The 27,162-nt window shown below is 43.3% G+C and overlaps 2 protein-coding genes across 4 annotated transcripts; both read right to left on the bottom strand.

The window, feature by feature from the left end:
• Positions 1-380: 380 nt before the first annotated feature.
• ankrd13d (ankyrin repeat domain 13 family, member D) lies at positions 381-11,571 on the bottom strand. Of its 3 annotated transcripts, XM_050041722.1 has the most exons (17): positions 10,680-11,571; positions 10,429-10,564; positions 10,200-10,324; positions 9,875-9,920; positions 8,422-8,565; positions 8,069-8,258; positions 7,799-7,865; positions 6,517-6,598; positions 6,124-6,185; positions 5,883-6,013; positions 5,617-5,774; positions 5,180-5,293; positions 4,328-4,500; positions 4,008-4,087; positions 3,303-3,536; positions 879-973; positions 381-770 (listed from the first exon to the last, which is right to left on the bottom strand). In XM_050041722.1, exons 1-16 carry the CDS (start codon positions 10,761-10,763, stop codon positions 910-912), a joined length of 1,890 nt encoding a protein of 629 aa, XP_049897679.1. In that variant the 5' UTR covers positions 10,764-11,571; the 3' UTR covers positions 381-770; positions 879-909. The 3 variants fall into 3 exon arrangements, with proteins under 3 accessions (XP_049897679.1, XP_049897678.1, XP_049897680.1); XM_050041721.1 differs by having other exon boundaries at positions 381-973; XM_050041723.1 differs by having other exon boundaries at positions 381-973; positions 10,429-10,561.
• Positions 11,572-12,657: 1,086 nt separating this feature from the next.
• kdm2ab (lysine (K)-specific demethylase 2Ab) lies at positions 12,658-26,593 on the bottom strand. Its single transcript, XM_050041720.1, has 23 exons — positions 26,399-26,593; positions 25,921-25,961; positions 24,279-24,417; positions 23,608-23,686; positions 23,408-23,454; positions 23,038-23,216; positions 22,669-22,775; positions 22,402-22,495; positions 21,971-22,124; positions 21,746-21,861; positions 19,743-19,869; positions 19,342-19,631; positions 19,130-19,207; positions 18,683-18,943; positions 18,375-18,503; positions 18,172-18,258; positions 17,854-18,078; positions 17,328-17,357; positions 16,163-17,211; positions 15,534-15,697; positions 13,858-14,004; positions 13,511-13,726; positions 12,658-13,379 (listed from the first exon to the last, which is right to left on the bottom strand). The coding sequence occupies exons 2-23, from the start codon at positions 25,954-25,956 to the stop codon at positions 13,198-13,200; spliced, it is 3,936 nt and encodes a 1,311-aa protein (XP_049897677.1). The 5' UTR covers positions 25,957-25,961; positions 26,399-26,593; the 3' UTR covers positions 12,658-13,197.
• Between the last annotated feature and the right edge of the window lie 569 nt (positions 26,594-27,162).

Genomic DNA, 27,162 nt, shown 5'->3' with positions numbered 1-27,162 from the left:
TTGATAAAAGATTTACAAATCATTGTAACTGTTTATTCATGTAGTAAGGTTGAGATCCTTTGTGTCTATATGACGAGAGATAACAACATAAAGAGCTCTTTGATACAGACAACTTTATCACCCAGTTTTGAAAAGATTAGATAATTTCAACAAGGGCTAAAGATTATTTTTATATTTATTATTAACAACTCAAACCAATCGATGAATTACATGTGATATGGATGTTTTTTGTGTCACTGTTTGGAAGGTTATCATGCTTTTATAAATTGTAAAAATTAACATGAGCCAATTATTGTACAGATCAGAATGATTGCCCTTTTTTTTTCGCTATGAAACAATGATGAAACTGTAAAATACAAAACTACACACACACACGTGAATCTTATGTTTGTCCCTTTGTTCAAAAGCACTGAATAAAAGGATCGAGGATGGTCGTTATTCTTTATTTTTCCACACATAGGAGTAAGCCAACATAAATGTTTCAAATATTATAATCATATTTTCATAAGTTATTCCATTAAAGATTGTATTTTCTTATTTTTCATCATTATCATGGAACATGTTATAGGTTTAAAGTTTAAGGATCATTCATCACTCCATAAAGACAGCAAGACTGTGAAAAATAGTCAATAAAAAAAGAAAAAACAAAGACTCTCTCCCTTTTGTCTCCTCCTTCACTGTAGTGTGTTGCAGAGTACCTGTTTCCACCTCTTCTTATTTATCCCTCCACACCTCTTATATTCTGGTCCTTTACACTCTGCTGTAGCAGCCTTCATGTGAGAAACACAAATAAAATATTTGTAATAACTTAACATCTCAGGATTTTAAAAAATAAAAACAGAATAAATTAAGGAGATTGTTCCCCAATGAAGACGCGCCTCCATTGTTGTTGTTGTTGTTGTTGTGACATTACTTCTCGGTGAGTGACAGCTGCAGGATCCTCTCCAGCTCATCCTCTTCCTCCTTCTGCTTCCTGTGACAAAAATAAGAAATAAAGCTCATCAGTCAGAACAATGACAGCTGTGACTTTGTTATTACTTCGCAGGTATGTCTCACTTTGTCACAGAAGAAAAAACTGTGATTAACCATCGTAACTTCTCTGATCTTTTGTAGGATCATCTGATATTTTTAAGCCTCTCTCACACATGCACTCGAACAGGAGTAGGGGTCGATATTCGGGGAAATCTGTACTGCCAATTTCCCACCTCAACACCTTGTGACCTTTCAGGGAAAATGCTGGTGTGGCTGTTTGTGAATGAAAGCAGTAACAATGCAGGGACAAGCACACAAAGGGTTACATCTGTCTGACGAAAGATGCGTGGAGCGAACAAACCGTCAAGACTTCACTGATGACGTATTCAAATCCGTGACTTGTTTACGGTTAATATTACTTGTCTCATGAACTTGTTGAATAGTAAATACAACACAAAAGCACTGGCACTGGACAAAAACAGCTCCTCATCCGCCATGTTCCTGAAAATATTAAGCAACGTCTTCTGCTGCGTACATGTACATCCAGCCTTGCCCCAAAGAGGTTAAAATGAAGAGGAGTCATGGCATCATATCACCAGGGTACAACACATGCACAGTGAAATCCAGTCTGCACATGTCAAAAGCCTCAATAGGTGGCACACTATCCTAAGAATCTGCAGATGGTCTTGAGACCGAATGTATTTATATGAGACGTAACAATATGCGTGACAATTACAATCCTGCGATTACTATAAAGGTCCTTAATAAACGACCTTAAAAAAATGATGTCTACATAAAAACGATCTATTGTATATCTGCTGCCATCCATTTGAGCGTACCCAAATTGTTCTGTCAGGCCGAGCGCACCCAAAGCTGAGCTGACACCATCCCCTTATTTCTAGCACTGTCTGCTGTAACCCTCCAACATCGAGCACAAGGGTCAAAGAGTGTATCCCAGCCTTCTTTGAACAGCCTTGCCTTGCCCCACCTTCTTGAATTTTTAGCATCCAGAGTGTTGCATTATCGCCATCTGCTGGACTGTCCCTTGCCCCATCTATTGCACCTCTGCCATGATGTGTGAAAAAGCATAAAATTAAAATGTTCCTGAATGTAACATGAGTCCAGTGAAAATCACAAGCAGTGCCTGAGGTTATTCCAGTAGTGTGTGAAAGAGGCTTTTTAAAGTTAAAAACAAAAATCCTGAAAGTGGTAAAACACAACAGCAACTGCAGAATGGTTTATATTACTGTAATAGGGGTGTTTTGATGTCAGACGTAAGCATTTAGGTATGATAGTTACGTGGTAACATTAATGGAGTTTTGACAAGGCGCCTTTGTTTCTGTGCATAAGACAGGCTTCAGTAAAGAGAAACAAAAACAGACAGGAGAAAATATCAGGCTCCTACAGGTAAATTAAGGAAGTAGACTTGTGGGAGAACTTCCTGTTGATACCATAATCTCAATTTTACACCTTCAACTCTGGTCACAGATCAAAGCTCACTGGGGCAAACTTGTTTTTTTAATTGTAGGTTTCAACTTTTCCAAAACCTCACAAGTCAATCTGACTGCTTTCCCCAAGCAGCCAATAATGAGTCAGCCAAAGCTGTGCTCCACTGCATGACCGTCAAGCATCAGACACTACACAACCTCGTCTACACCCTGTCTGTTATTACTGTACCACCTCTGTATTAAGGCGCACAACAAACAACACGGAACAGAAGACAAGAAGACATTCTGACACCCCACTGTGTCGCAGACATTGTTTGTCTCCCTACTGTGCCAAAAACAGAGTTTGTGATAGAAGAACAGACTGCAGCACTCCCTGTGTGTTCACTCATGAAAAATAAAAATACAAAGAGGTGTAATAAAGGGAGACCATGGGCAACAGCTGGGAAGAAGCCAGGCATTTTCTAAAGCCCACAAAAAGCGGTCCACTCAAAACCACATTCTATTACATCCAAAACAAAACACGTCTTTATTTTAATTTTCCATCTCTAGTAACGGGCTGCACGGTGCTGCAGTAGTGCTGGTGTGTGGGTTTCCTTCCACATGAACATCTGTCAACATATTTAGGATAGACAGACAAGCTGTCAAGGGTGTACCGTGCCTATAGCCCACGGCATGCTGGGACTGCACAGGATAAGCAGGTGTAAGATAATGGACAAAAGGGCACACATCTTTAGCTTTCTCTTGCAGGAGCGAAACAAACAAAATCAAATCGTCAGAAAACCTCTGGATGTCTGAAACAGTCAAACCACCTCTGGACATCTCAAACAAGCTTCTGTTGATGATCAGTGGTTGCATTAACGATTTTTTTCCCTCCTTCCTCACCTGTCAATCTCCTCCTGCTCCCGGCACGACAGCTCCATGGCAATACGCAGCTGTTCGTCGAAGCTCGACGCCACACCAAAGTGTCCTGACAACCGCGGATCGGTCACTTGACTGTAGGAGAGCGGGGAGTTGCCTGCGGGGTCCGATGGGGAGAGAGAGGCAGGCTGGCTGGGGTCGGCCGTGTCATCTCCCTCTCTGCTGGCCAGTGAGATGGACAGGGACTCCTGGATTGCCCTGAGAGAGGAAAGAAACGTGGATATTAAGACTTAAACTGAAGTTTTATTAAACAAAGGAGGGGATCTGAACAGGAAAGTTCATTACAGGATGACTGGGAGCTGCTGCTCCCAGGAGAAGGTGGAAAGAAAACGCTAATCACTGAGCTCTATTTAGAGACGTTTAATTAAATTACTTCACGAGCCAGAGTTTTCACTGAATAAGAAAGAATTATGAAAAGACACAAGTTAATCCTCATGATGTTTCTACAATAACTATAACTATAAATGTTCCTATTAAGAATAAACTCTGAAAGACCCCTACTTTTTCTAGATTAGTTTCAAAACACAATCCAGCTGTGGCGAATGATATTGAGCTGATAAAGTAAGCTAGTAAGCTAACCTATAAACACAGAGGTAGAGTCTTCCCTCCAGTCTGAGCTGTGTGAACCTGCCTGTAAAGGAAACAAGTAAAGGTTGGAGGTCAGCTCACCTCTCCAGCTGAGTGTCTTCCTCATACAGCGGCGACTGGGGCACCGGGCGGCTGTTGGTCAGGGCCTCCCAGATGGTCACCTAAAAAACACACATAGTTGTTGAACAACTGGCTTTAGATGTAAAAAAGGAAAAAGAATCAGTTCCCACGTCTGACACACAGCTCTAAAACTAAAGCTCTAAAGACTGTCTGCAGTGGAAACGGCAAACAGATCTTGCGTTTAGGTACATGTCCGTGTGTTTTACATACCAGTTGTAACTTGTACTATGCCAAAAGTGTTCGGAGAGAGCGCGTTTAATTAGGAGCTCTCTGATTCTGACCTGGTCACTCTCTGTGCCGGCGTCCAGCAGGCTCTGCTGGATGGCAAACTGTAGCAGGTTGTCATCCTCATCCCTCATTGGCTCGCTGCGGCCTGGACCGAGGGTGGTGTAGTCTGCGGGTGGCTCAAACACTGAGGGGTCCACCTCACAGTTGAAGGGAGGGGGAGCCTGACCTGGGTGAAGATGGGTTACAACATTACTGTACCTGCAAGTAAAAGGTACATCATGTCAAAAAGTTACACTGGAGCCTGTGCTCTGTTGTCCTTAAGTCTCAAATCAGCATCAAGTCAAATTTAAATTAATATTTCTGGTGGAGTTTATTGCAGACAGTTCACATTTCAATGTGAGTAAGAGTGCCATGGCCGCACCTTAGTTTGACAAAAAAGGCATTGCTACAGTTGTGGCAGTGTTACCTCACAGAGGATTACTGTAACACGTGAATGTGGATCGTGATAGGGAGTCATCGTATTTCTACAAATGGCTGTTTTGTCACTTTGTTTTGAAACTCCAGGGAATGTAACGTCAGTTCCTAACTGACTCAGTTGGAACTGACGTTACATTCCCTGGAGTTTAACGTCAGTTCCTAACTGATGAATCAGTATGTTCTTCCTTGGCCAATATTACACCCTTCAACTAGGTTTCATGAAAATCTTTTTTCCATAATCCAACTGACAAACAAACAAACTGAACTAAAAACAGAGGCGATTACCACGTTCAGATGACAGATCCTCTACTCACTCTTGTTCAACTCCAAAAGTTTCGGTTTCAGAATCAGCTCATATTTGAATTCTTTGTCACTGAAATATAGTGTCAGGTACTTAATGTTCTTTAATTGAGTTTGTGTGTATTTACCAGCTTCTTCGGAGCCCTCTGGTGTGTGAACCGTCACAGAGCTAACCGGCTCGTCGCAGCCACACAGGTTACTGAACGTCACTCTGGCATTCAACACATGAAACAGGGGGATCTCTGCAGGACAGAAGGGGAGTGTTTGAAAGATTTAAATGGGCTGATTATTCCTGTAACACCAGTGGGCAGTGGGAATGAAAACACACAGTAAGAATCATGAAAGCCGAGGCGTGTGATGGCACACACACAAAAAGCATGAACCACGCAGAGAAATTACTCCAGAATACAGCTTTTAGTCCTCATTATTTTAGTTCTAATGTGTCATTAGACCAAGCTACAGCTGCACAGAGCTACAGTGGCAGAGAATCAACGTGTGGGCTTGTTATCAGGTTCAATAAACTCAAGATATCCATGACTCACACTGTGTGACCTCTCATACCCACCTATCTTGACAGGAAAGCCTGGCGGCAGGCGCAGGGTGATGAAGTCACGTAGCTTGGCAAAGTGGGCATTTGAGATGGCCATGAGGTCGATGATGGGTGTCACCTGCTCGGCCAGGGACAGAGGGTGACTCTCACTCAACCACAGTGTGGCTTTAAACCTGGAGAGGACACAGAGACAGACAGAGAGTTTGAGCAAACCGGTCATCAAAGGAAGCTGCTTTCTGCACTGAACATTTGTGCTGCATGTTCCCATGTCTGCATCGCACCTCTGGACTTTACTGGTAAGCTCGACGGGACGCCCAATGTCCCGGCCGTTCAGGTTGAACTCTGGGTTGAAGTACTCATCGGCTGTGATGGCTGTGGGGTTGTGAGGACTGGCACACTGGGACACATTACTCTGACAGGAACACAGAGACAGAGAGAGTTATAAGTGACGGTGCTCATCAAAGAAAGCTGCAGGAGGTGTGGGTGGTGGGGCTGTGATGCACAGGTACAGTGGAGACTCACCCCATTGTGAGCTGTGTGTTGTTCAGCAATCCCCAGGAAGGACTGCAGAGGAGTCTTTGAGCCTGAGTGGGAATAATGTAAGGAGATCATCATCAGTGTGCTCTGCAAATTCACTCTACTTTTCGCTCTACAAGGTATACACATGGAGCAAAAATAGCATTGTAATACATTGAGGGGAACACATCTTTGTACTACGAGTCACAAAGAGAACTAAACAGTGATCGACTGTGTTTCGTTATTATCTCATTTTTCACATTATCTTTAAATTTTCTGAGGCTCAGTCTGACCTCTCTGTCCTTATGTTTTTGGTTAAATAACAGTAATTTTGACACAATGCTGCGTCCCCATCACAAGTGCAGAACAAGCTGTGTGTGTGCTTGGGCGTATAATCACCTTTGCTTCTCGACTTATCCTGGTCTGATAGATGCTCTGTCCTTGAACGAGTCACCAGCTCCACATTGGTGGCACTGTAAACCTGGACACAATGTCAAACAAAAGAAAAAAACACTCTTGATTACACTTTGTAAGCCTTTTGTTGAAACATTTGTTTGGGTTATTGTAGTGTCAGGTAGAAGAGTCTCTTCTGGTCTATCTTTATCAGAGCAATCAGCATATTGTGACTGTGTTTTTCCACACTATTGTCTTGTCTACATCTCTCGTAAAAATAATTTTCAATTTCAACAACCTAAGTAAACTATAATTAGCACCTTGCAGCTGTTTGCCTCCACCAACCAGTTAAGTTGCAGTTTACATAAAATGGCCAAAAACCTGTTTTGTAAGGTCACTGTGACTTTGTTGCCTGATATCATACAGAACTGTCAACTTCTTGCACTTCGTTTTCATTTCAAGTCTGACATTACGCCCACTCTAACAAATTTCCATTAGGGAGGGAAATTAGATTTTCCCTAATCAATCCCAGACCAAGGAATCCTCCTGAATCATACATCATGGGGCGTCGGTAGCGTAGTGGATAGTGCCGGCTCCCCATATACAGAGGCAATGCCTCGCTGCAGCTGTCACGGGTTCGACTCCAGCTCATGACCATTTGCTGCATGCTGTTATCATTGGTTCTAGCACACTGCTTGACCATGCCTGACAACAGCATTACTCCTGCTCATGTCACTGGCTAATCGTAGTCCACCTGCAGCACTCATTGGTTGTTATGTTATTTCAACTGAGAGACCGACCGTTTCATGTCACTATCTTGGTGGAGTGGGCAGATACCAAGGTCTGGATGCAGACAAGTCATCTTGACCTGTGACCACCAAAATTCAATCAGTTTATCACTGAATCCAAGTGGAAGTTTTTGCCAAATTTGAAGAAATTCCCTCAAGGTATTCCTGAGGTATTACGTTCACAAGAATGGGACATAACGGACATAGCGACAACCTGAAAAAATAATGCCTCCCGCCACGGCTGTTGCCTTTCACAGAGGCATAACAAATGTTTATATAAAACTTTAAATCAAAATCTCTGCCAAAACATTTTAAAACAGTTTTTTTTTTAGAAAAATTTTGGAATGGATAAAATATATATGTTTGTTTTACCCCTAATTGATCTTTCAGGCAATGCTGAATAGTTGATGATCACAACATCATACCGAATTATCTTCTAGATGACCTGAATAATGTGTTTCAGCCATTGTTCAGACTACGTTGGCTCAGTGGTCACTTACCTTGGCTTCATACCCACTGACCACCTCACTCTTCTCAGAACGCCAGCCCCAGATTCCTGACTTGTTCCTAAAAGGCAAGGACAAAAAGTAAGAGCTCCTGGCACAGAGGTTATCAGTGTCTGTGTACTGTTCAATGTGGGGACATGATGTATGTACGTGGACACATAATGAGGAACAGTGAGGCAGATATCTGTACAACACAAACAAACAAGCGTGATCATGATGAAATGATTCTAGTTTGTAGATGTGTGCACACGGTGCGCTTAATACCGTTCGAAGGCAATGTTGCGTGTGTTGAGGTGTGTGGAGACGATGGGCGATGTGAGTCTCTGGGCTGTGTTCTCCTGCGACGGCTGCATGGCTGCCAGGAGGGAGGGCGCATCGCGGGGAGACAACACAAGTGGCTCTGTGTACACCACCTGCTTCTCATGGTCCACCTCCATCACCACAGCACCGTCATCTAAGAGGAGCACACAATGAAGACACATTTAATTCTCTTGGAGAATTGTTCCTACATCTTTAAGGGTGAATCCAAGTCAAGTGTTTACGACAAAATCATCAATCCATCAATGTCAGCTGTTCATTTACTTGTGTGTATGTGATACTGTTCTAAGCACACACACCTCCGCCCTTGAAGATGTAGCTGCGCCGTCCTTTCAGCCAGGTCATGTGTTCGAAGCCCAGGAGGGTGGTGTCCACACGGAGGCACGAGCCGCTCTTCCACACCCGGTAGACATCACTGGGACACACCTTCGACACCAAGGGCACTGAGAGGACAATCAAAGAAGAGGAGAAGAAGCTTAGAAACAAAAGGCAAACAGAATGATGTAACCAAACAGAGGACAGTCGAAGGACGGTGAAAAGAAAAGCAGATTTTCATGTAGAGATGTTTTCTGTCATTTTTTCTAAATATAGCTTGTTACAAAGCGCTACAGCTATCACGATCCAAAGATATTCAGTACACTGTCATAGAGGAGTAAAGAAACCAGAATATATTCACATTAAAGAAGCTGGAATCAAAGCATTTTGACTTTTTTTTTCTTAAAAACAAAATTACTCAAAATCAGATGGCGATTTAATTTAATAGTTGACAAGTAGTTCATTAATCGATGCAGCTCTGTATCACAGCATGCTAAACTTTCAATTCTTGCCAAATACACTGTGCTCAACTTCACCACAACACAGACTGTATGGGCTGTAGCTGCTGCAGTAGTGGGCCAGTAACACGTTGCACTAAATTGAAAATGTTTGTGGTGATCAGCTTTGAGAAAGCCACACAAATATAGAACTGGGTACAGGATGGCTTGCATGCAGGCATTGTTTGTCTGAAGAAGTTTTGATACTTCTTGGTACTGGGTCATTTCGGTCAGTGCCTTAAAAGGTATCAAGTACCAATACCCAGCCATAGCTGCAACTACTCAGTGTTTTCATCATAGATTAATTCACTGTTAATATATTTTATTTTAAAAAAGCTCAAAAAACAAATGATCATTACAATTTCGTAAACGTAATGGCGTTTAAATTTCTCTTTGCGTTCCAACTAAAATCTAAGACACACAAAGTGTAATGATTCAAAACAGATAAGAGCGAGAAAACTATTTTCTTAAAGATGCACTAAAATTATCTTTAACATAATTTATTTACATGTCAACTATGTCTAGACTGCTTCATTAAAAAATGCTTTTTTCTCTAATTTATTTGTTTTTGTCAAAAATACAAAGTAAGATGCACTGACATTACATAAATTACGATCTGTCTTGTAAATACTGAATGATAATGGTACTTAACTTTTAAGATGCAAAATATAATTAACTGTTTACTTGAGCATCTGCTGCAGATTAAGAAGGCAAAGTAATCCCAACACACAAAAACACAGTACATTACTGATTAGTCTTGTTAAATACATAACAAGCAAAACTTTAGAAAGAAAAATCAGTAATTTGATGTAGGTATACCTGCCCTGTCTTGTGTTTAGGAAACTGAAAGTGACTGACTGACAGCCGCTGCTGAGTGGAGCTGTCCAACTACTGTGGTGCTGAAGCTGACCTCTGTGAAAACACAATGAAACACACTCACCCCAACTGGTGAACTCCCACTTCATCTCCACATAGAAGTCCCTCGCCTGGAAAAACAGCAGGGAAACTTTTTGTACTCACACAAAAGCAAAAGCTCCATGTCAGCTTTGTGTTTGTGCATCCTGATTCAGTCAAGCTTGAGACTTGTGAACCATCCAGAGAATGAAAAAGATGCACTGACACAGGAGCCTAAACTAAAAACAACACTTTCTATAAATATTTAACAAAGCTTTAAGGTGTGGTTGATGTGCTGCTCTGTGCAACAGGTAGTTTAATACCTGGAGGCGTACATTTTTTTGCTCAAATGTTAGACAGTGCAGTTTTACCTGTCTTAGCTTGCTGAGCAGCTCTGGGATGCCCGCCAATCTCTCAGTGGCACGTTTGAAGTCTCTGTACTGAAGCACCAGCTGAACCAGCTCAGGGTCCCCGGTGCTCACGGCCTCCTGCAAGACTGAAACATACATCCACATTTAATGCCTTCAGGTGCGCCTTGACTCCCTCAGCAGCCTCGGGACATGACAGTGGGAGTGGGAGCCACAAGCAGAGAGCACTCACTGGTCCAGCCCTGCGCGTTGTTGTGTGTCGGGTCTGCGGTGTGTCTGAGCAGCACCCGGGTGGACTCCAGGTGGCCAAGACACACAGCCAGCTCCAGCGGGGTGCGCCCTCTCGGATCCAAGCGCTCCACATCCTGCTGCAGGAACCAAAAGACACACAGGCAGCATCAGCGCAATGCAGTGCGACCTGACAAACGCATCTGTAAAACACATCACCCGCCAGCAGCTGCGAAATAAACCCTCCTCACTCACCTCCTTCTTCTGCAGCTCCCGATCCAGCTCCAGATACTGATTGTTCCACACCAGAAAATGCAACGGAAACGCTTCTTGAGCCATGGTTGTCGTCCGCTTGACAGTTAAAACAGTAGTAAAGCTATATTTGCAATTTGACTTGTGCAGCCAACAGATTGCAGTGACACCAACGGCAGACTAGCAACGAGTTCAGCTCAGCGCTGATCGGCACAACTGGTTAGCTTGCTAGCTAGCTTAGTTAACGGCAGAAAACGGGCAAACGCTGAAAAGTGTCTCACTGGAAAAACCTGTCGCTAAGCAAATCTATCAAATAAGATAACAGTAGGCAGCAAACAAAGTAAAATAACGTGCCTATTTAAATTAGTGGGCTGAGTTAGACTCGGCTAACTCAGCCCACTAATTTGATGTAGTTAACGTTAACTAACAGCTAGCTTAGCTAACGTTAGCTAACTGGCTAATAACAACATTGTTTCCTGCTCCTCTTGGCACCTGTTTTCCATTATTCAGAAAGCAAGACGACTAATTTAGCCGGGCAGAAATACACCTCCAAAGTCCGTTCATTTTTTCCCACGAAGGAAAATGATGTGAAGTGGAAAAAACACGGGTGAAATCGCCGGCTGATAAAGTTAGCTAGCTACCCCGCTGTTACTGCAGCCACCCCCTGTTTATATCGCAGGGTTGTTACGGTGTGTCAAAATAAAGCGAGATACGGCCTTTATTCCAGTTTCACATCCAGGTCAGTCCAGTCGAGGGCATCCGATATCATGGAGGTGACAGCTGCTGCCGATAGCACTCAGCCCCGCCTGGCTAACGATCATTAAACAGCGGACAACATCTGGCAGACTCTGCTGCGCTCGTGCAGCGTCGCTACGGTGAAGTCTATTTACAGACGCAGCTGCCTTGTTTATTTATTTATTTATTTATTTATTCAGGCGTCGCTTTATTTCCAGGTTATGGAGAGGAGCTGGGTGGAGCCGTGAAGCTGATAATACATTGTTAACAGGATGCACATCTCATTTCCAGTGAGAATGCGACAGCTTGTTTGTCAGCTTTTTATTTTTTCTTGAAAAATAACACAAATAACATAAAGTGAAAAAGGCTTCTGAAAATAATTACAATGCTACCGGACTCCCGTTCTGATAATCGAAAAAAAGGAGGAAAACACATTTACACAAAAGTATATATTTATATACTTATATTCATTTTGAAGGGATATGGCCGGGAGAGGAGTCTGGGAGGAGACCTTTGATACAGAACCACTACACTTTTTAAGGGGAACAAAGAAATGGGCAACCCGAGCACCCCCCAAAAAACAAAATCTACATTGAATCGGACAAGGTCATGAAGTTGAGAGAAAAGTGGATACTCACATTTTTTTCATCCATGAAATAAAAGTGTATCAAAGAGGGGGTGGGGGAGCAAGTTTCATCTAGAATATTAACATTTTTGCTCTAAATGTTGTCTCTGTACAAAAACAAAGCAAAAGGAGTTTGGAAATAATAGCACCTGAAGTCTAACGGTTGTTTGAAAATGCACCATTTATCTGACACCTAACCCTTGGCTTACCCCGAATACTTAATGCAACCTGCCCTTTATCGGGGTGAGGTGTTGCTGCCATGTCGATTGCCTTCTCACACTGTCTTTTTTTACCCTTTCATACAACCACATCCACTCAATGTCCGTGTATACTTCTCGTGTATACCACTGGACTGCTGTTGCATCCAAATGCCTTATTAAGCTAAACATACAACTGGTAAACGCAGGCCATTCCAGTCACTCACTTTATAAGTCATAATGTCAAAGACCTTTCACCTTTAGTCGTCTTTTTTAAAAAAAAAAAAAAAAATCTTAACGCATAGTTGCTGTGCATAAAGCAGATGTCTTCACACTTCTAAAAAATTTGCTCTCTGAATCTTACAAAAAATAACCATCTATTTAGAGCACCCAAACATAGCTGATATCAAATGAATGAAATCACGTTAAATAAGACTTTATAGAGATCAGCCAAACGTAATGCAGTCATACCCCAAAGATGAAACTCGTGTCTTTCTCAAGGCAGGAGTTTGTGACTGGGAGTCGTGATTGGCGTCTGTCCACAGAAGAGTTGAGCACTTAACTATCCAAAGGATGTGCAGTCTGATACAGATAATTAATCGCCCATGTCCTCCCACTCCTGACTAAAAAAAAGAAAGCAGTTTTGCTTTTCCCACACCACAATGCTTCCCCAAAAAACTGAAAAAAAAAAATGAAAGCTGAATCTCCCTTCAGGGTACACGGAAAAAATGTATAGAAAGTTGAAACGAAACATTGTTCCAGCTGTGACAACCCCTTACACCAACACCAGTTAAGTGAGTAAGCACTCCAAGGTTAGACCCCACCCCTCCTTTAACAGGTACATACAGGTGCATGTGAACTTCCCTGCTTGTCTTAGTCCTTTGTGTCACACAGATTCACATCAGGATCCACTCTGTTGCCTTTGCGTCTTTAAAATGCCTCTGCAGTCAGACGAGGCAGGCGCTTAGGATATCCTCTGGATCAGTTTTTCATCTGATAGGCAGTAGAGTGTGTTGACTGACAGCTCGGAGATGAAGGCCTCGCAGGCCTTGCGGGAGACACCTTTACAGCCTCGCAGGTCGAGCAGCGAGATGCAAGAGAGGCGGCGGAGATATTTGAGACACGTGTCTGTCAGTTTACTGCAACCTGGGAAAGACACAAGTGCACAAACACATGATTGTTAGTGAAATAAAACAAATGCAACCTGTGTGTGCATGTTCACTCTCCTTGAAAAATAGCTGTGTCTAGTATATTAGCTATCCCCATCATTCTCTCACCTCCCAGGTTTAGTTCTGCGAGTGTGTTTCGTGTGGACGAGCCCACTGCAGTCAGCAGGTTGATGGATTGGTCGGTGAGGCTATTGCAGTGGGAGAGGTCCAGTTTTGTTAAATGGGGCATGTGGCGGATCACCAGGCGCAGAGTGGAGTCGGTGATGTCCAGGCCTGCTAGTCGCAAACACTGCATGGTCCGCAACTGACTGCGATTGTCACAACCTGGAACAGAGGAATTATGTGGGAAGAAAAAGTTAAAAAAGTTTGATACGGACTGAAGTAAAATGAAAGGAAAGACATGGGGTATAAAGTAGGGAAAGATGCTAGAGATAATGAGGCTATTCTTTCCACACCTGGAGGGGTGACTAGATCCCTGATCTGAGAGTCTTTGACCCCGTCTGCATATCGCAGGTCCAGAGAACGGAGGAGAGGGCAACCAGAGGAGCAGAGAGCTGAAATAGATGACCAGGAACAACCTGCCACCATTAGATCCTTAAGCCCTGCAAAATCAAGAAAAGATTTAAATAGACTGTTTAATGTATCTGGGTTGGGAAAGGGTTACTGCCTCAAGCAAGGGAGTTCAAGTATCTCTGGGTCTTGTTTATGAGTGAGGGTAGTATGGAGCGTGAGATGGATCGGTGGTTTGGTGCGGCTTCTGCTGTGATGTGGGCACTGCACCGGACCATTGTGGTCAAGAGGGACGGCGAAGCTTTCAATTTACTGGTCCATCTACATCCCAACCCACACCTATGGTCATGAGCTCTGTGTAGTGACCGAAAGAACGAGATCGCGGACACAAGCGGCTGAAATTAGTTTCCCCAGAAGGGTGGCTGGGCTCAGCCTTAGAGATAGGGTGAGGAGGTCAGACATTTGGAGGGAGCTCGGAGTAGAGCTGCTGCTCCTTTACGTCGAAAGGGGTCAGTTGAGGTAATTTGGGCATCTGATCAGGATGCCCCCTGAGCACTTTCCATTAGAGGTATTCCAGGCACGTCCAACTGGTAGGAGGTCCCAGGGGCAGACACAGAACACACTGGAGGGATTACATATCTTATCTGGCCTGGGAACGCCTTGGGGTCCCTAAGGAGGAGCTGGAAAGACGGATGTTTGGGGTGCTTTGCTTGGCCTGCTGACCCTATGACCCAGCCACAGATAAGCAGATGAAAATGGATGGATGAAGATTGAACGACTTATTGGTGCAAACGTGACCAATTAGAATTCATTTGCAAACCCTGGGATTTAAAAAACCCTGTGTAACATAACAGTATGATATAATGATATGAACAAAGCAACCAAGCTGCTCACAGCCTAGATTGTTTTTGTGTGAGTTGCAGTGTGTTGGAGATATCAGCCATAGAGATTTCTGCCTTCTCTCAAGTATAATGGAACTAGATGGCACTTGGCTTGTGGTGCTCACCAAAAAAATACATTTGAAAAACTCAACAGCGATGTTCTTTTTTTTTTTCTTCAGACACCATGACCCAGTTGCTCAAGATAATCCACAGACCTTGTTGGGAGCAGTTTCATGTAGGAACTATTTTCTGTCTACTGAACAACACCCACCAACCGTATCACCACACACAAGGAAGTGAGCAGCTAATCATGAATGAGAGACTTGTGCTTGTAACAGCGTGAGTTGTAAACACAAATGGCGTCCTACTTGGCTGAGCTGTAACAAGATGAAGGCAAACTTCCTTCTGCGCTTTGAGCACCACAACCAAGTATTATCTAGTTCAATCATACTCAAGAGAAGGCAGCCATCTCTACAGTCAATATCTACAACACTCAGCAACTCACACCAAACAATCTAGACTGATAAATAGCGCTATAGGTAAGATGAAAAATATGTTTTTGATTTCAGTGGTGAACTGTTCCTTTAAACTGCACTCATTTCTGTCATTCTTTTATTTCATGGTGTCATATTTATTTACATATGTAACACTGACCAACTTGGAATCTAATAAATATAACATTGTGTGGAAGACAGTGTGTGTGTGTGTGTGTTTGTGTGTGTGTGTGTGTTTTTATGTACCAGGCAGGCGGCCAACAAGCCAGTTGAGCTGTTTTTTAGAGATGTTGGTCCAGGAGAGATCGAGCGTGACCGGCTGTCTCTTTATGATGCCTGTTAGTGCCTGAGGAGTAACAGTGCGTTTGATGCTCAGGTCAATCCGTGCCCAAAGCCGCTTGTCTAAACACCTGCGAGCAAGCACACACTGATTAAAAACGCATCCATTCATGGGTATCTATTTGCAGAGTGATATGACACTACAAATTACCTGGCATGGATAAACACAACCTCACTAATGAGTTTGCAATACAAAAGATATAAAAAAAAATTAGGGATGGGGGTTGATTGCATTTCCTGAAATTTAAATCTATGTATCAAATCCAAAACATATTAAATCCCTTTCTCTTTTCACAGCTGCAAGAAACTAAAGACAAACATAACTACAACTTAAAGATGTCTAATCACATTTTATTGACTGCAAAGGTAGAAACGCAACACTTTTTTTAACACAGCCTACTTACGTGAGGAGACAAGTTATGTTAGCATTGCAGTTTAAGAGATACTGATATTTTGTCTACCAGGACCCAGATACAAAATGGAAGCAGCTATTAAAACCCATCCCTAATAAATGCATATCCATTAATAAGTCTTACCATTTGTACCAGTTCTTGCAGACAGCCATGCAGACACAGAGATCTGCTCGACTCAAGTAACGGAAGACAGATACCCACACCTCCCTCTCACAGCCTGGCCCACTCCCACCGTTCTCCCTGTCTGCTTCGCTCCCTCCCTCCTGCAGGGCGGACAGAGGGATGCGGAGATGGGGAAGCTCAGACGTCGAAGAAGAGGAGGCACCATTGCTCAATTTGGCCGGCCTGCTCAGCCTAATTTTTTTAGAGTCCTCCACCCTCTCTGTGTGGGAAGTACGAGTGTCTGTGTGTCCACTGCGAGTGTGTGGTGGTGTGTGCCTATTGGAGTGTTGATCGGGACGGGGGCCACGGTTTCTAATGGGGGGTCTGGCGAGGGTTCGGCTCTGGTTGTGTATTGTGGAAGTGGCAGTTTGAGAGGCAATGGCTTCTAATTTAGGGACAATGGCTGATGGGTCCCGCTTGGCCCTGGTTGGCCGCTGAAGTGTCACTTTAAGATATGAACCATCTTTGCCCCCTGTTTCACTGTCCTGCTCTATTTCCTCCTCGTCATCCTCCTCCGCACCGTTTTGGTTGGTCATCTCGCTCCCTTCCTCTTCTCTTTCTTTGGCTGCCCGTCCTTCTCGCCTCGACTGTGGCCGGTTCTCTTTATCCAATCCCCTCCCACTGTTCTGCCCCCTCTCCTCTTCCTCGTCATCGTCACTGCTGCTGGTGTTGGTGCTGCTGCTGCTGCTGTCCTCGCTCTCCTCCTCCTCCTCCTCGTCCAAACCTTCAGGGTTTCTACCACCTCTGATTCCTCTTCCTGCTCCTCCCCCCCGCAGCCGCACTCCTCTCCCCCTCCCTCTGCGGGGCTCTCCTTTGGGCTCAAGTACTAGACCGAGGGAAGACTGCTGCTGAAAGGACCCGGTCCCTCCTAAAGAGCTGTGGTAAGGGGAGCCACTTGCCCAAGTGGAGCCCCGGCCTCTGCCCTGAGATAGTCTGCTGGTTGAGGAGCGCAGCCGGGACAGCACCCTGGAGCCCAGTAGCCTGGGTGAACGCTCTAGAGATGACTGTTTCTGTTTGGCAGAAAAGCACAAAGAAAGGACGGCAAATGAGAACAAGATACTACTTGGATGAATCTGTAGTATTCAAATGCAATGGGGAGCATTACAGAAATAAGTGCACTGCTTACTGTTATGATTTTGCTGCGCTCTAGTTTTATCTGCAATAAACAGAACAAGGGTTGGAGATGGAAGGAGATACATGTTTAATGGAGAGAAAAAAACAGTTGTTTTTTTTTTGTCTGCTATTCTAAGTCAGAGGAGGTGCCAATAACTGTATCTTCAGCATCTGCCTAATCAGTTTCAGGGAGACTGCAAATTTCATCAAGGCAACACTCAATTTTTTAAGCTCTTTTTAAATATGTAACATCTTCAGTGATTAAAACAGATCAAAATCAATGGGCTCCCTATGTATATTTCATACTCCTGGATTTTTAGTGCACCTAAACCTTTAAGGCTTCTAAAACTGAAAGGAAAACTTTCAAGCTAGATTACTGTTAATCAGACATCTAAATATGTATTTGTAAATGCAGACATGCTGAACTATCAAAATGCTTTCAATCGACACATTTCGCCCATGTTGCAGAACTAAATCTGTCATGATATGCTTTCACTAAACTGTGAGCAAATTCAACAAATGCATTTAATCCACTTTACCCTCTTCTTGAGTCTGAGCTCCAGTGCATTTGCTCTTTTGCGGCTCTGCTGATGCTGCAGTAGCAGTTTCTGAGAAGGTGGTGGTGCTGTGGGTCGGGATGGGGATCTCCTACGTTTCCCTCGGCTCCCTCCTTCACCTACACCGATGCCTTCCCGGTAGGCGAGTTTGGACGGTGGCAAGGAGCCTGAGCCCTCCGACTCATCACTATCCTCATCGCTGGAAGACTAGTGTGGGAAGGACAGGAAGAGATGGATGAGGGGGTTGAAGAAGATAAAGTGTAATTGTTAATTTGAGTGAGAACATCTGCCATATCGTACCTCTGATGCCGAGTCTTTGCCTTGGTAACATTTGGGACACTCCCAGCAGCTGGGCAAATCCTTATTGATCTTCCCCTCACCAGGTTCCTGAAAGAGCAAACAGTTAAAGGTTTGAAATAGCGGCTACAAATTCACAAACAGTGACAGCAATTATTGGGTAATGTATTCAGTTTATAGCTTCCGCTATGTCTGAGGCAGATTACCTTAATGCACTGACGATGGGCAATCTGCGAGCAGACAGAGCACTCCATAAGAGAGCAAGAGCTCAGATTTGACTCCTCAGATTCTCCTTCTCCACATATGGCACATCGCGCTGTGTTCGGCAAGGCAGGCTGCAGGAAGAAATAATCATTATTTACACCAGGGGTGTGGCCCTAAATATTGCAGATTCAATAATTTAACCCAGTTCTGAGTTTCGACCGAACATTTTCTCCTGGTATACACCATGCATACATGTACAGCATCATTTGATGCCACACATACAAAGACAATGGTAAGAATGACGACTCACCGATAGACACTGCCTCATGATGCAGCCCTTCTTCATGCGTCCAGGCCCACCAAACTTCCTCATGTCATGGCAGTACTGGCAGGTGCCGCACTCCTTCCTGCAGCAGCCGGCGCAGCGCTTGCACCTCACCCGTCTGCGCCTCAGGGCAGAGATGGAGGAGCGTTTGGCGGACCTCTGGCCCAGAGGCTTGTGCAGGGTGGGGCCCAGGCGAGGACGGTAAATAACAGGGGGAGGGGGAATGGGCGGCTGGTACCATGATGGCTGCATCGACAGGAAAAGCAAACAAATTAAACAATCAGAATTGTGTACGAGCTGGGGCATGATGAGCCTAAATGAAGGGCTTAATCATTTATAATAAATCATACTAAAACACTAATTCTTAACACGCTATCTGTTCACAAACAATTCTCTGTGCTCTCAGCTAGCTGAAAATATTTCTCTACTCACCCTTTTGGGCCACTTGACAATAGGCTCTCCAGTGTAGGACAGCTTAGAGTCATCATTGGCATGTTCCTTCAGAAGAGTCTGAACAAGCGGAGAAGAGAAAAGGAGTATTAACACATATGTATCTCAAATATACCTGAACTTTTACCCCTGAAATAGCATCATGAAGCATCAGTAGCCAGTGTGAGTTCAGTGTGAGAGGGAATGACACCCACCCTCATGTCTTCGAGCAGTGCTGTGGGGTTCATGATGCCTGCAGGGACACACTTTTTCTGGGCCGGCAGCTCCTCTAGTTTCCCCAAGAGGTTCCACAGTCCCTCTAACTCAAAGGGAGTCAGGACCTGCCGAGGTTTAGTAACTTGAGCAGCCTCCTCTTCTTCTTCTTCTTCTTCTTTGACTTCTTCTTCCTTGAACTTGATCTCCTTGTTTTCAGTGTCACTGTCAACTCCATTGGAGGTGCCATTCTTGGTGTGGTCATTGGTTTCAAGGTCAGCCGGAGTCAGTCCTGAAAAGAGAGTGGACATGACGGTTGAATCTCATGACAGTGATGGATGAGATTACAGGTCTTTGTACGGACAGCAGTGTTGTCTTGTGTGCCTTGTGTATCCATCCTCACCTATGCCTAGGGAGTATTTTTGGAACTCAGGGGTGAGGTGGGAGATGTTGGTCTGACAGTAGAGGTATCTCTCCAGGACGTACCAGCACATCTCATAGTAGAACGGGTAGCGAAACTTTGCTGGCACCTAGAGGAGGAGGACAGAAACAGATTAGGAAAAATCCTGCTTATTAATTTTTTGCATCTTCAAGACCCCGTTTAGTCAAATACCACAGCGAGACAATGCAATGATATACAGGACTGCACATTTTCTGCTTCTTTAACAAATTGCTCTTCAGCTGCTCTGAAGCATTTGTCACAGCTTTGTTGTGGTTTGCACTTCTGCTTAGGAAGAGGTGGGGGAAGTGCGGTGTGACTGCAGTGGCTAGCGCCCGGATGCAGTCTGAACACCTGCGTGCTTCCCCTCAACCAGCTGATCATACTGTATATGGCTAGGCAGTGACAGTGTCTGAAAAGCGTGTTCAAGCCGAGCATAACCACACCTGTGCTCTAACAAAATTCAGAGAAAAAAAAGTCTCCCACGAGACTGTTATGTTTCCTGGAGATGACTTGATTTTGTGTTACTGTACAAGTGTGATTCAAGAGTCATGTTGTTACACCAAAGAAGTGGGAGGAATATATGGTAATATGATTAGTTCAACTTCACATTATGACTACATAATTGTGCAGCCTTATGTGTGAATGCACCAATCACATACTCCTCATTAGTGTCAGCAATAATACAGACTCTTGGTGGATTGGGTCAGACCATGACATAACCAACGCACATTAAATCCAGCTTCTTTGAAAGTGTTATTCAAAGATTCAGTATTTTCATTAAATTAATTCAGACACAGAGTGCATTTACATGGACATGAATAACCTGTATATGAGGCTTGCCCCGGTTTTGATGATATTCAGGATATAGTGTTTACATGAGCACAAAGAAACCAGGTTGTTCATATTCCCAGTATAAAAAAATACTAGTAATCCCATTACTGATTATTACAGTCCATTTGAGCAGGTGCTTGTGATATTTATACAAACAATTCAGATGAGACCTAAGAGAAATATTAAACATGACACTGTACATTTACCACCACTCAACAATTCAACTGCTTATTTTTTCTTGACTCCGATCACCAATAGCTTTCTCACCAAACCATCGTCTCTCTCTAGCTCACTCTAACCACACACACACACTACCCACTAAGCTACCGTTACTCCTGAAAGCAGCTACTCTACTCATATAACACTGCCCTCCACTTTGATCAGTGCTAGTCTGTCACTGTCACTACCACCGCAAAGGAGAGGGGAGCAGAGAATGAAGATACTACCAAAAGACAAAAAAAACTCTGGTCCTTCATCACTCCAGAGATGAGATGCTTTCACTGCTGCCATTTTGTGTATTTGTTACATTACTTGGCAAAAGCTGTGTCCGCACAGGTACGTAGCAGTGTTTAATAACCGGGATAAGGTGTATATGTGCAGTAATAGTTGGAGTACTTTGCATATTACATGTTGGTTTCGCATAAATGTGGTATGGTTTCATGCTGGTTTCTGAAAATGAGACATGCTGTTTGTTTACATGATCAAACACATCAATACAATAACCTGATATTCATGTCCATGTAAACACTATCTCCATGTTAACTTCATCAGTGAGGTATTCAGATTTTGAAGTTGAGGATAAGTGAGCACTGGTATTGATATCACGATGCTACTCTGTATCTCAGTAGCCTGGGTTTATGTGTTGGAATTAGTATTGGAGAGAAATCATAATAAATAAAAATCTGTGCATGGCTTACTTTATGGCACTTACAAATTCTTGAAATTAAATTCATGTTGTTGAGAAACGATTCTGTCCCAAGTGTTTTTCTATGATGAGTAATTCCACAGGATAAGACTCTGAATCATGCCTTGCATAATCACAAAATCTTAAGCAATCACCAATGTGTGTCAAGAGGACAGTTATATATCAACAGCAGTAAAAGGGTTTACAGTGAATGTGAGGGGCTGCTCACCCGCGTGCGATCCTCAATGCTGTAGATGTTGAGCTGCATGGGGATGTTAAAGCTGTGGAGGAAGTTCCCCCCAAACACCAACGTGTCCTCTGGGGTGTACACGGCATGGATCCACCCTAACAACATACACGATGGGGAATGTTTAAGGAATGTAGTTGTCAAGTGAGTGGTGTGTTTTATTTAATAGGTCAGTATGCGTCGCTGCCGTAATACATCAACGTATACCTGATGGGATTATGAAGGTGTTGCCTTGCTTGAGCTCTATCCTCTGACAGTCGTGACACTTGTCCCCCAAGAAGATGTCGCCCTGTTTTCCTGATAAAACCCAGTTCTCATACATCTCCAGGTTCTGTGGTGTGGGTGGAATCAGCCAGAACACCTGCAGAGGTCACAGGAAAAAAAGTTCAGCGTCTCAACTGAGGTCAACAAATACATAAAAATGTGACCATATCACTGATGTGCATTTACAGGATGTTAACAGGAAAGTTGAAATGCAAGATGAAATGATAGTTCACAATCATATTTACTTTTACTCTGACAGGAAGAGCGAGAAAATTAGCTGTCTCTCATTATGACTAAGAAGTTTCCACTGGGTCACTGAAGGTAGTCAAACCTTTAAATCTACCATTCTTGTGTGTTGTGACCTCCAGACTGACCTTTCCTCCTCGCAGGATGTGGTACCAGACGGAAGTGCCTCCAAAGTCAATGTGGAAATCTGTGAAGCAGCCCTGCACACTCATGAGACAGTACCTGAGAGGAGCAGAGGAAGGATGGAGAACACAACAGGATAACAGGTTAAAATGGGGAAAAAACAGCCATTAAGAGACTTTGAATTGAAGTGTATTAAATGTATCACTGATGTATGACATGTGATTAGCGTCATAGGAAATGTTCTATGTTTCTGAGGCGTATGGTTTACTCACTTCTGTACTTTGGGATAATGCATGTCTATGATGGCATTAGTGGAGTCTCTCTGCCTCTCCTTGAGATGGCGAGGCCACATGTTGTCAACCCAGTCAATAAGGTCCACCTGATAAATAAGGAGAAGAAAAAGGTATAAAACATGCATTCAAATTGACAAGACTGTTTCTATTAAGACACCTTCTGTATGTAGACAAAGTATTTTGACCCCACAACCAAGCCAAAGCTCTGTAGCCATCAAAGCAGCACACGAATTATTAGGATAAGTAGCCTGTCGAGTATGTGCCAGTAAGAGCTTTAAAATGACATTATCAATGTGCACATATAAGCTGTTGTAAAGCCCTGAAGTGTTAGACTGTGTGCATTCTCACCGACGCCGGTCGTTTGACAAGATTCTCCAGCCTGGTGTGGCTGAACTCCAGGCTGATGACATTGTAGAGTTTTTCTCTTTCTGATGGCGGCGTCTCATAGTAGCGTCGCCACTGAGCCATCGACATCTCGATTCCCTTCTGGGTGTTCACATCCATCACGTCTACAATGCGTCGACTACCTGTAAGAGAATCACAAGGAGTTCAACGTCTGAAACCACTGTAATCAGTTTCGATTTAGCATTTAAATGTCGTTACTTATCAGCCGGCATATTCAAAGATATATCTGGAGCATGGTAATATCTTCCTCTAAGGCTAGCCATTTAGCCAAGCAAAACCATTTACTCTGAAAGGGCACAAAAGAGGAACTCACCTACAAACAACTTGACATCACTCACACTAAAATCAGGGTCTGGCATTCTGCAAGAGAGAGGTAACAGGTTTATTAACATGTGTTTTGAAATTATTTTAAACTAAGTCAGTATATGTCTCCATATAACAAAGTAAAAAAAAGACTGTATGCGATTAGAGAAAGAGTAATCTGTGATTTACCAGTAAACGTATGCTACTTACTGTATGCCAAGGCCTTCAGTTGTATCAAAGATAATGGGGTCCCTGAGCCCTTCCCTCTGGATGTATTCAAATGTGAAATCTAGAAAGACGACAAACACTAAGATTACTCAAAGTTACAATGACAAGACTTAAACAAACCAACATTAACTGGCAGACACAATTCTGTCTGATCAATACAGTGTTCCAAAATCTGCAGTATCAAGAAACACAGCACAGAACAAGCGGCTAACATTACAGGTAGAGTCAGCGATTCTGGAGAATCATTGGTGATACTTAAACTCAACACCCAAATACACCACTCCCGTGAGTGCTACTTCAGAAGCTCCTGTAATAGTTCTATGTCACGTGTACATCTGTTCCTTGTGGGCAAGGACGCAGAAAAGGGAGAGTAGCCGACATAGTGTTGTGCAGCTCAGTCCGAACCACTTTGTTTGTTTCCTACTTACAGAGCCAGGGCTGTACATGTACACCGGATTTAATTTCAGAGCGCAACCACAGAACAGAAAGCTAGCGGACCGTGAGGAGATATTCGCTGAACTTGACAAAAGGTGTATTGGATTAGAATTGCTGACTGAGCCTTTAATTGCCTTTACATGGCATCAGATATATTCAAGAGCGGTTGCATTGAAATTTTATTCCAACAATCTCTTGGGTTGGTGCGAACCTCTTACCTTTACCCTCCATGTGTTTGATCAAGTCACTGTTAAACCTGGTGCACTGCAACTTCTCATCCAGGTCGAACATTCGTTTCCCTTCGATTTCATCATCTGAGATTCCATCGTCCTGGTAGCGGCGCCGCGTACCTGTACGCTGAGGACAGCAAAAGGGTTCTGTTAACCTCTATGTCACACATAGAGAAGAAGACTTGTGATGAGCAACCAAAAAAAGGACAGGAGGAGTGGGCTTGAACAACTGGCAGTAAGAAATATGGGATATTTTACTGCACTGAAGATATATCAGTGCCATGACAAAGCTGTGTTATAGCAGCCTATCAGACCCAGCAAAGCTGATAACAAGAGTACATATGTACAACGTCACATAATAAAAAGGACTTAGGGGATATGCTTGGAAGGAAAACCTTGAAAGCAATGACTAGTATCACATCAGTCATTTGTCACAAAACTCTTGGTGACTGGTTCTGTCACACCACCAAAGGCAAGCAGAGCTGTATCTAACACGGATGCAAAAAATCCAAGATCCCTGCAACACTGCTTTATGTATTTTTAAAATGTTCTTACTGGAGTCTAATTTCCAAGATATGAGGTTACACCCAAGGGAGCTGTCCCTTATCTCTCAGTGGTTAAAAAAAAAAAAAAAAAGGATCTAAAATTGCCATTAGGGACAAAACTAACACTTTCACCCAAGACAAGAACATAATCACAATAAAATCAATCCAAGCAGATCAGTCAGCCAGAGACCAAATCAGTTCATGTGGGATCCAAACAATGCAGCATCACAATAGCAGGGGTTAATCTTCCACACACTGCCCCCCTCTTTTACTCCCCTCCTGCCTTTCACCCTATGCAACACTGCTTGGCTAGACAGATGGATAAAGCACAACACCCCCGCTCTCAGATCTCCCCACCCCCATCCCTTTCCCACAAGTGTGGTATTATTTAAACTCAGATACTCCTTATTATAACAACCGAGCACTGCACAGTAGCTACTAATTTGCAACAGAAAACTATTTAATACAGTAGAGGAAAGCCACCCACACCATTGTTTTCATGAAAAGTAATAAAAATGACAAAGGGACTTTATGGATTGCAATTAAGCAACAATTTATGGGTGCTTTTATTAAGCTTTGGTGTGTTCAACAAATAACCAAAGACATGTTTCCCAAAGCTAAATCGTCAATGGCAGGATAGGCATTATTATATAAAGAGATGAAACTGCTTATGTCCCCAAACACTAGTACCAGTCTTTGTCTGAGTACACAGTGGGACGTTTGTAAGCACTGGGGTAATTACTTTACAAAGGGGGATGTGGTTGTAAGAAGGTGAAGCAAGGTCACAGCACAAATGTTGTCAGGTTAGACAGTGGACTTGACCTTCTCTTGAACCCTGGGTCTTAAGACAGGTTCATTGCCGAGGTTAGGGTGGCACACAACACAGAGAGGATCACTGCCTTTAAACACAACGTGCCAAAAGTGGACTATTTTAATCAAATACAATGTTTAACGTCTAGTAGACTGCTTTGTGAGTTTTAAAGACTAACACCACACACGCAACTTGGGTGAAAAACGCTTAGCAGTTGCACTGTAAACATAAAACAAGTGTTCCAGGAAGCTAGCAGTTTGGTTAAGTTACTCACCAGGCGTTTGCTGTACCGTGTATGAGGATCCTCCATGATCTCTAGAAGAGAAATAAAGTATCGTCAGTAGCGTTATACCACACTGATTAAACAGTCGACCAGTGTTTCAGTGTGTTTTTACATTCAGTGAAACAGAAACACACACCTCTCTCTGAGTACAGCCTAGCTAGCTGCTAACGTTAGCCAACAGTGTTGCTTTAGCCAGCTAGCTACGGTTAGCAACACAACACAAAACATTTACGTTGAACTTGCGTCACTGTACAAGACAAGTGCCGACTACAGCAGCAACATTTTAACAGGAATACCCTGCACTCGTGTGTCCATTTACTGACGCTATTTAACTGTCGCTATCGGTTAACGTAAACTAGCTCAGTTGCCAATCCCTTTCTTAAGTCGTCGGCTAACGTTGACGCTGGCTAACTAGCTAGCTAGCTGACATTAGCGTCTATACGGCAGTTGTAAGCTTCTTTATCGTTACCTCTGCGTCTTAACTCCTTTTAGCCGTGGTGGTCAAAGTAATGTTTCCCAGCTAGAGCGTCTGAGGCCTCCCAGTAAAGTTTCTCCCCATGTTATGTGATAACAGCGGTGTATATTGTTATGTTTATTATTGTGCGATAAAGTTAGACGGATTCGACGCTTCGAGCCGCCATTTTCAGCTGGTCAGATAACACACACACACATAACACACAAACCAAAAAAAAAAAAAGCTCATGACCCACCCCCCTATTTACCTCACTGCTCCGAGACATTAGCATAGAGACGCTCTCATTGGACACAACATGTGCTCTTTAAACCCGATTATCATATGTTAATAGACATGTGTACTCGGTTTGTGCTCCCCGGTGTGACGGTGGAGAGGTGGGTTTAGTTTCCCTCTGCACTGAGGTGAGATGGGATAAGATGCTCCCTTAATTCCTCTCTTCAAATATGTATATATGGCACTAAATCCACTCTTAACACATGTATTTAATGACTATGCTGTAGTGAATTGTGACATTTCATCTGACATGCTGCATTCTTGAGATTTAATCCACCAGTTCAGTAAAATAAATTTGTTCTTCCCCCATCTTACCCCACCAGTACCCAAAGAAATATTCACTATCTTCATTATATTAATACCCCCTGCAAATCCCTCAGAATTAGAAATACTTAATTGATAGCTGGAGGTAAATTGTAAAACATTACAGTCACACTGATGTAAAGCAAAGAAAATTATATCTAAGTAGAAATAAGGGACTGGTC

The sequence above is a fragment of the Epinephelus moara genome, chromosome 4, assembly GCF_006386435.1.
Source record: "Epinephelus moara isolate mb chromosome 4, YSFRI_EMoa_1.0, whole genome shotgun sequence".
NCBI lineage: Eukaryota > Metazoa > Chordata > Actinopteri > Perciformes > Serranidae > Epinephelus > Epinephelus moara.
Note: the sequence above shows the minus strand (reverse complement) of the source record. Positions and strands in the feature narration are given on the sequence as shown.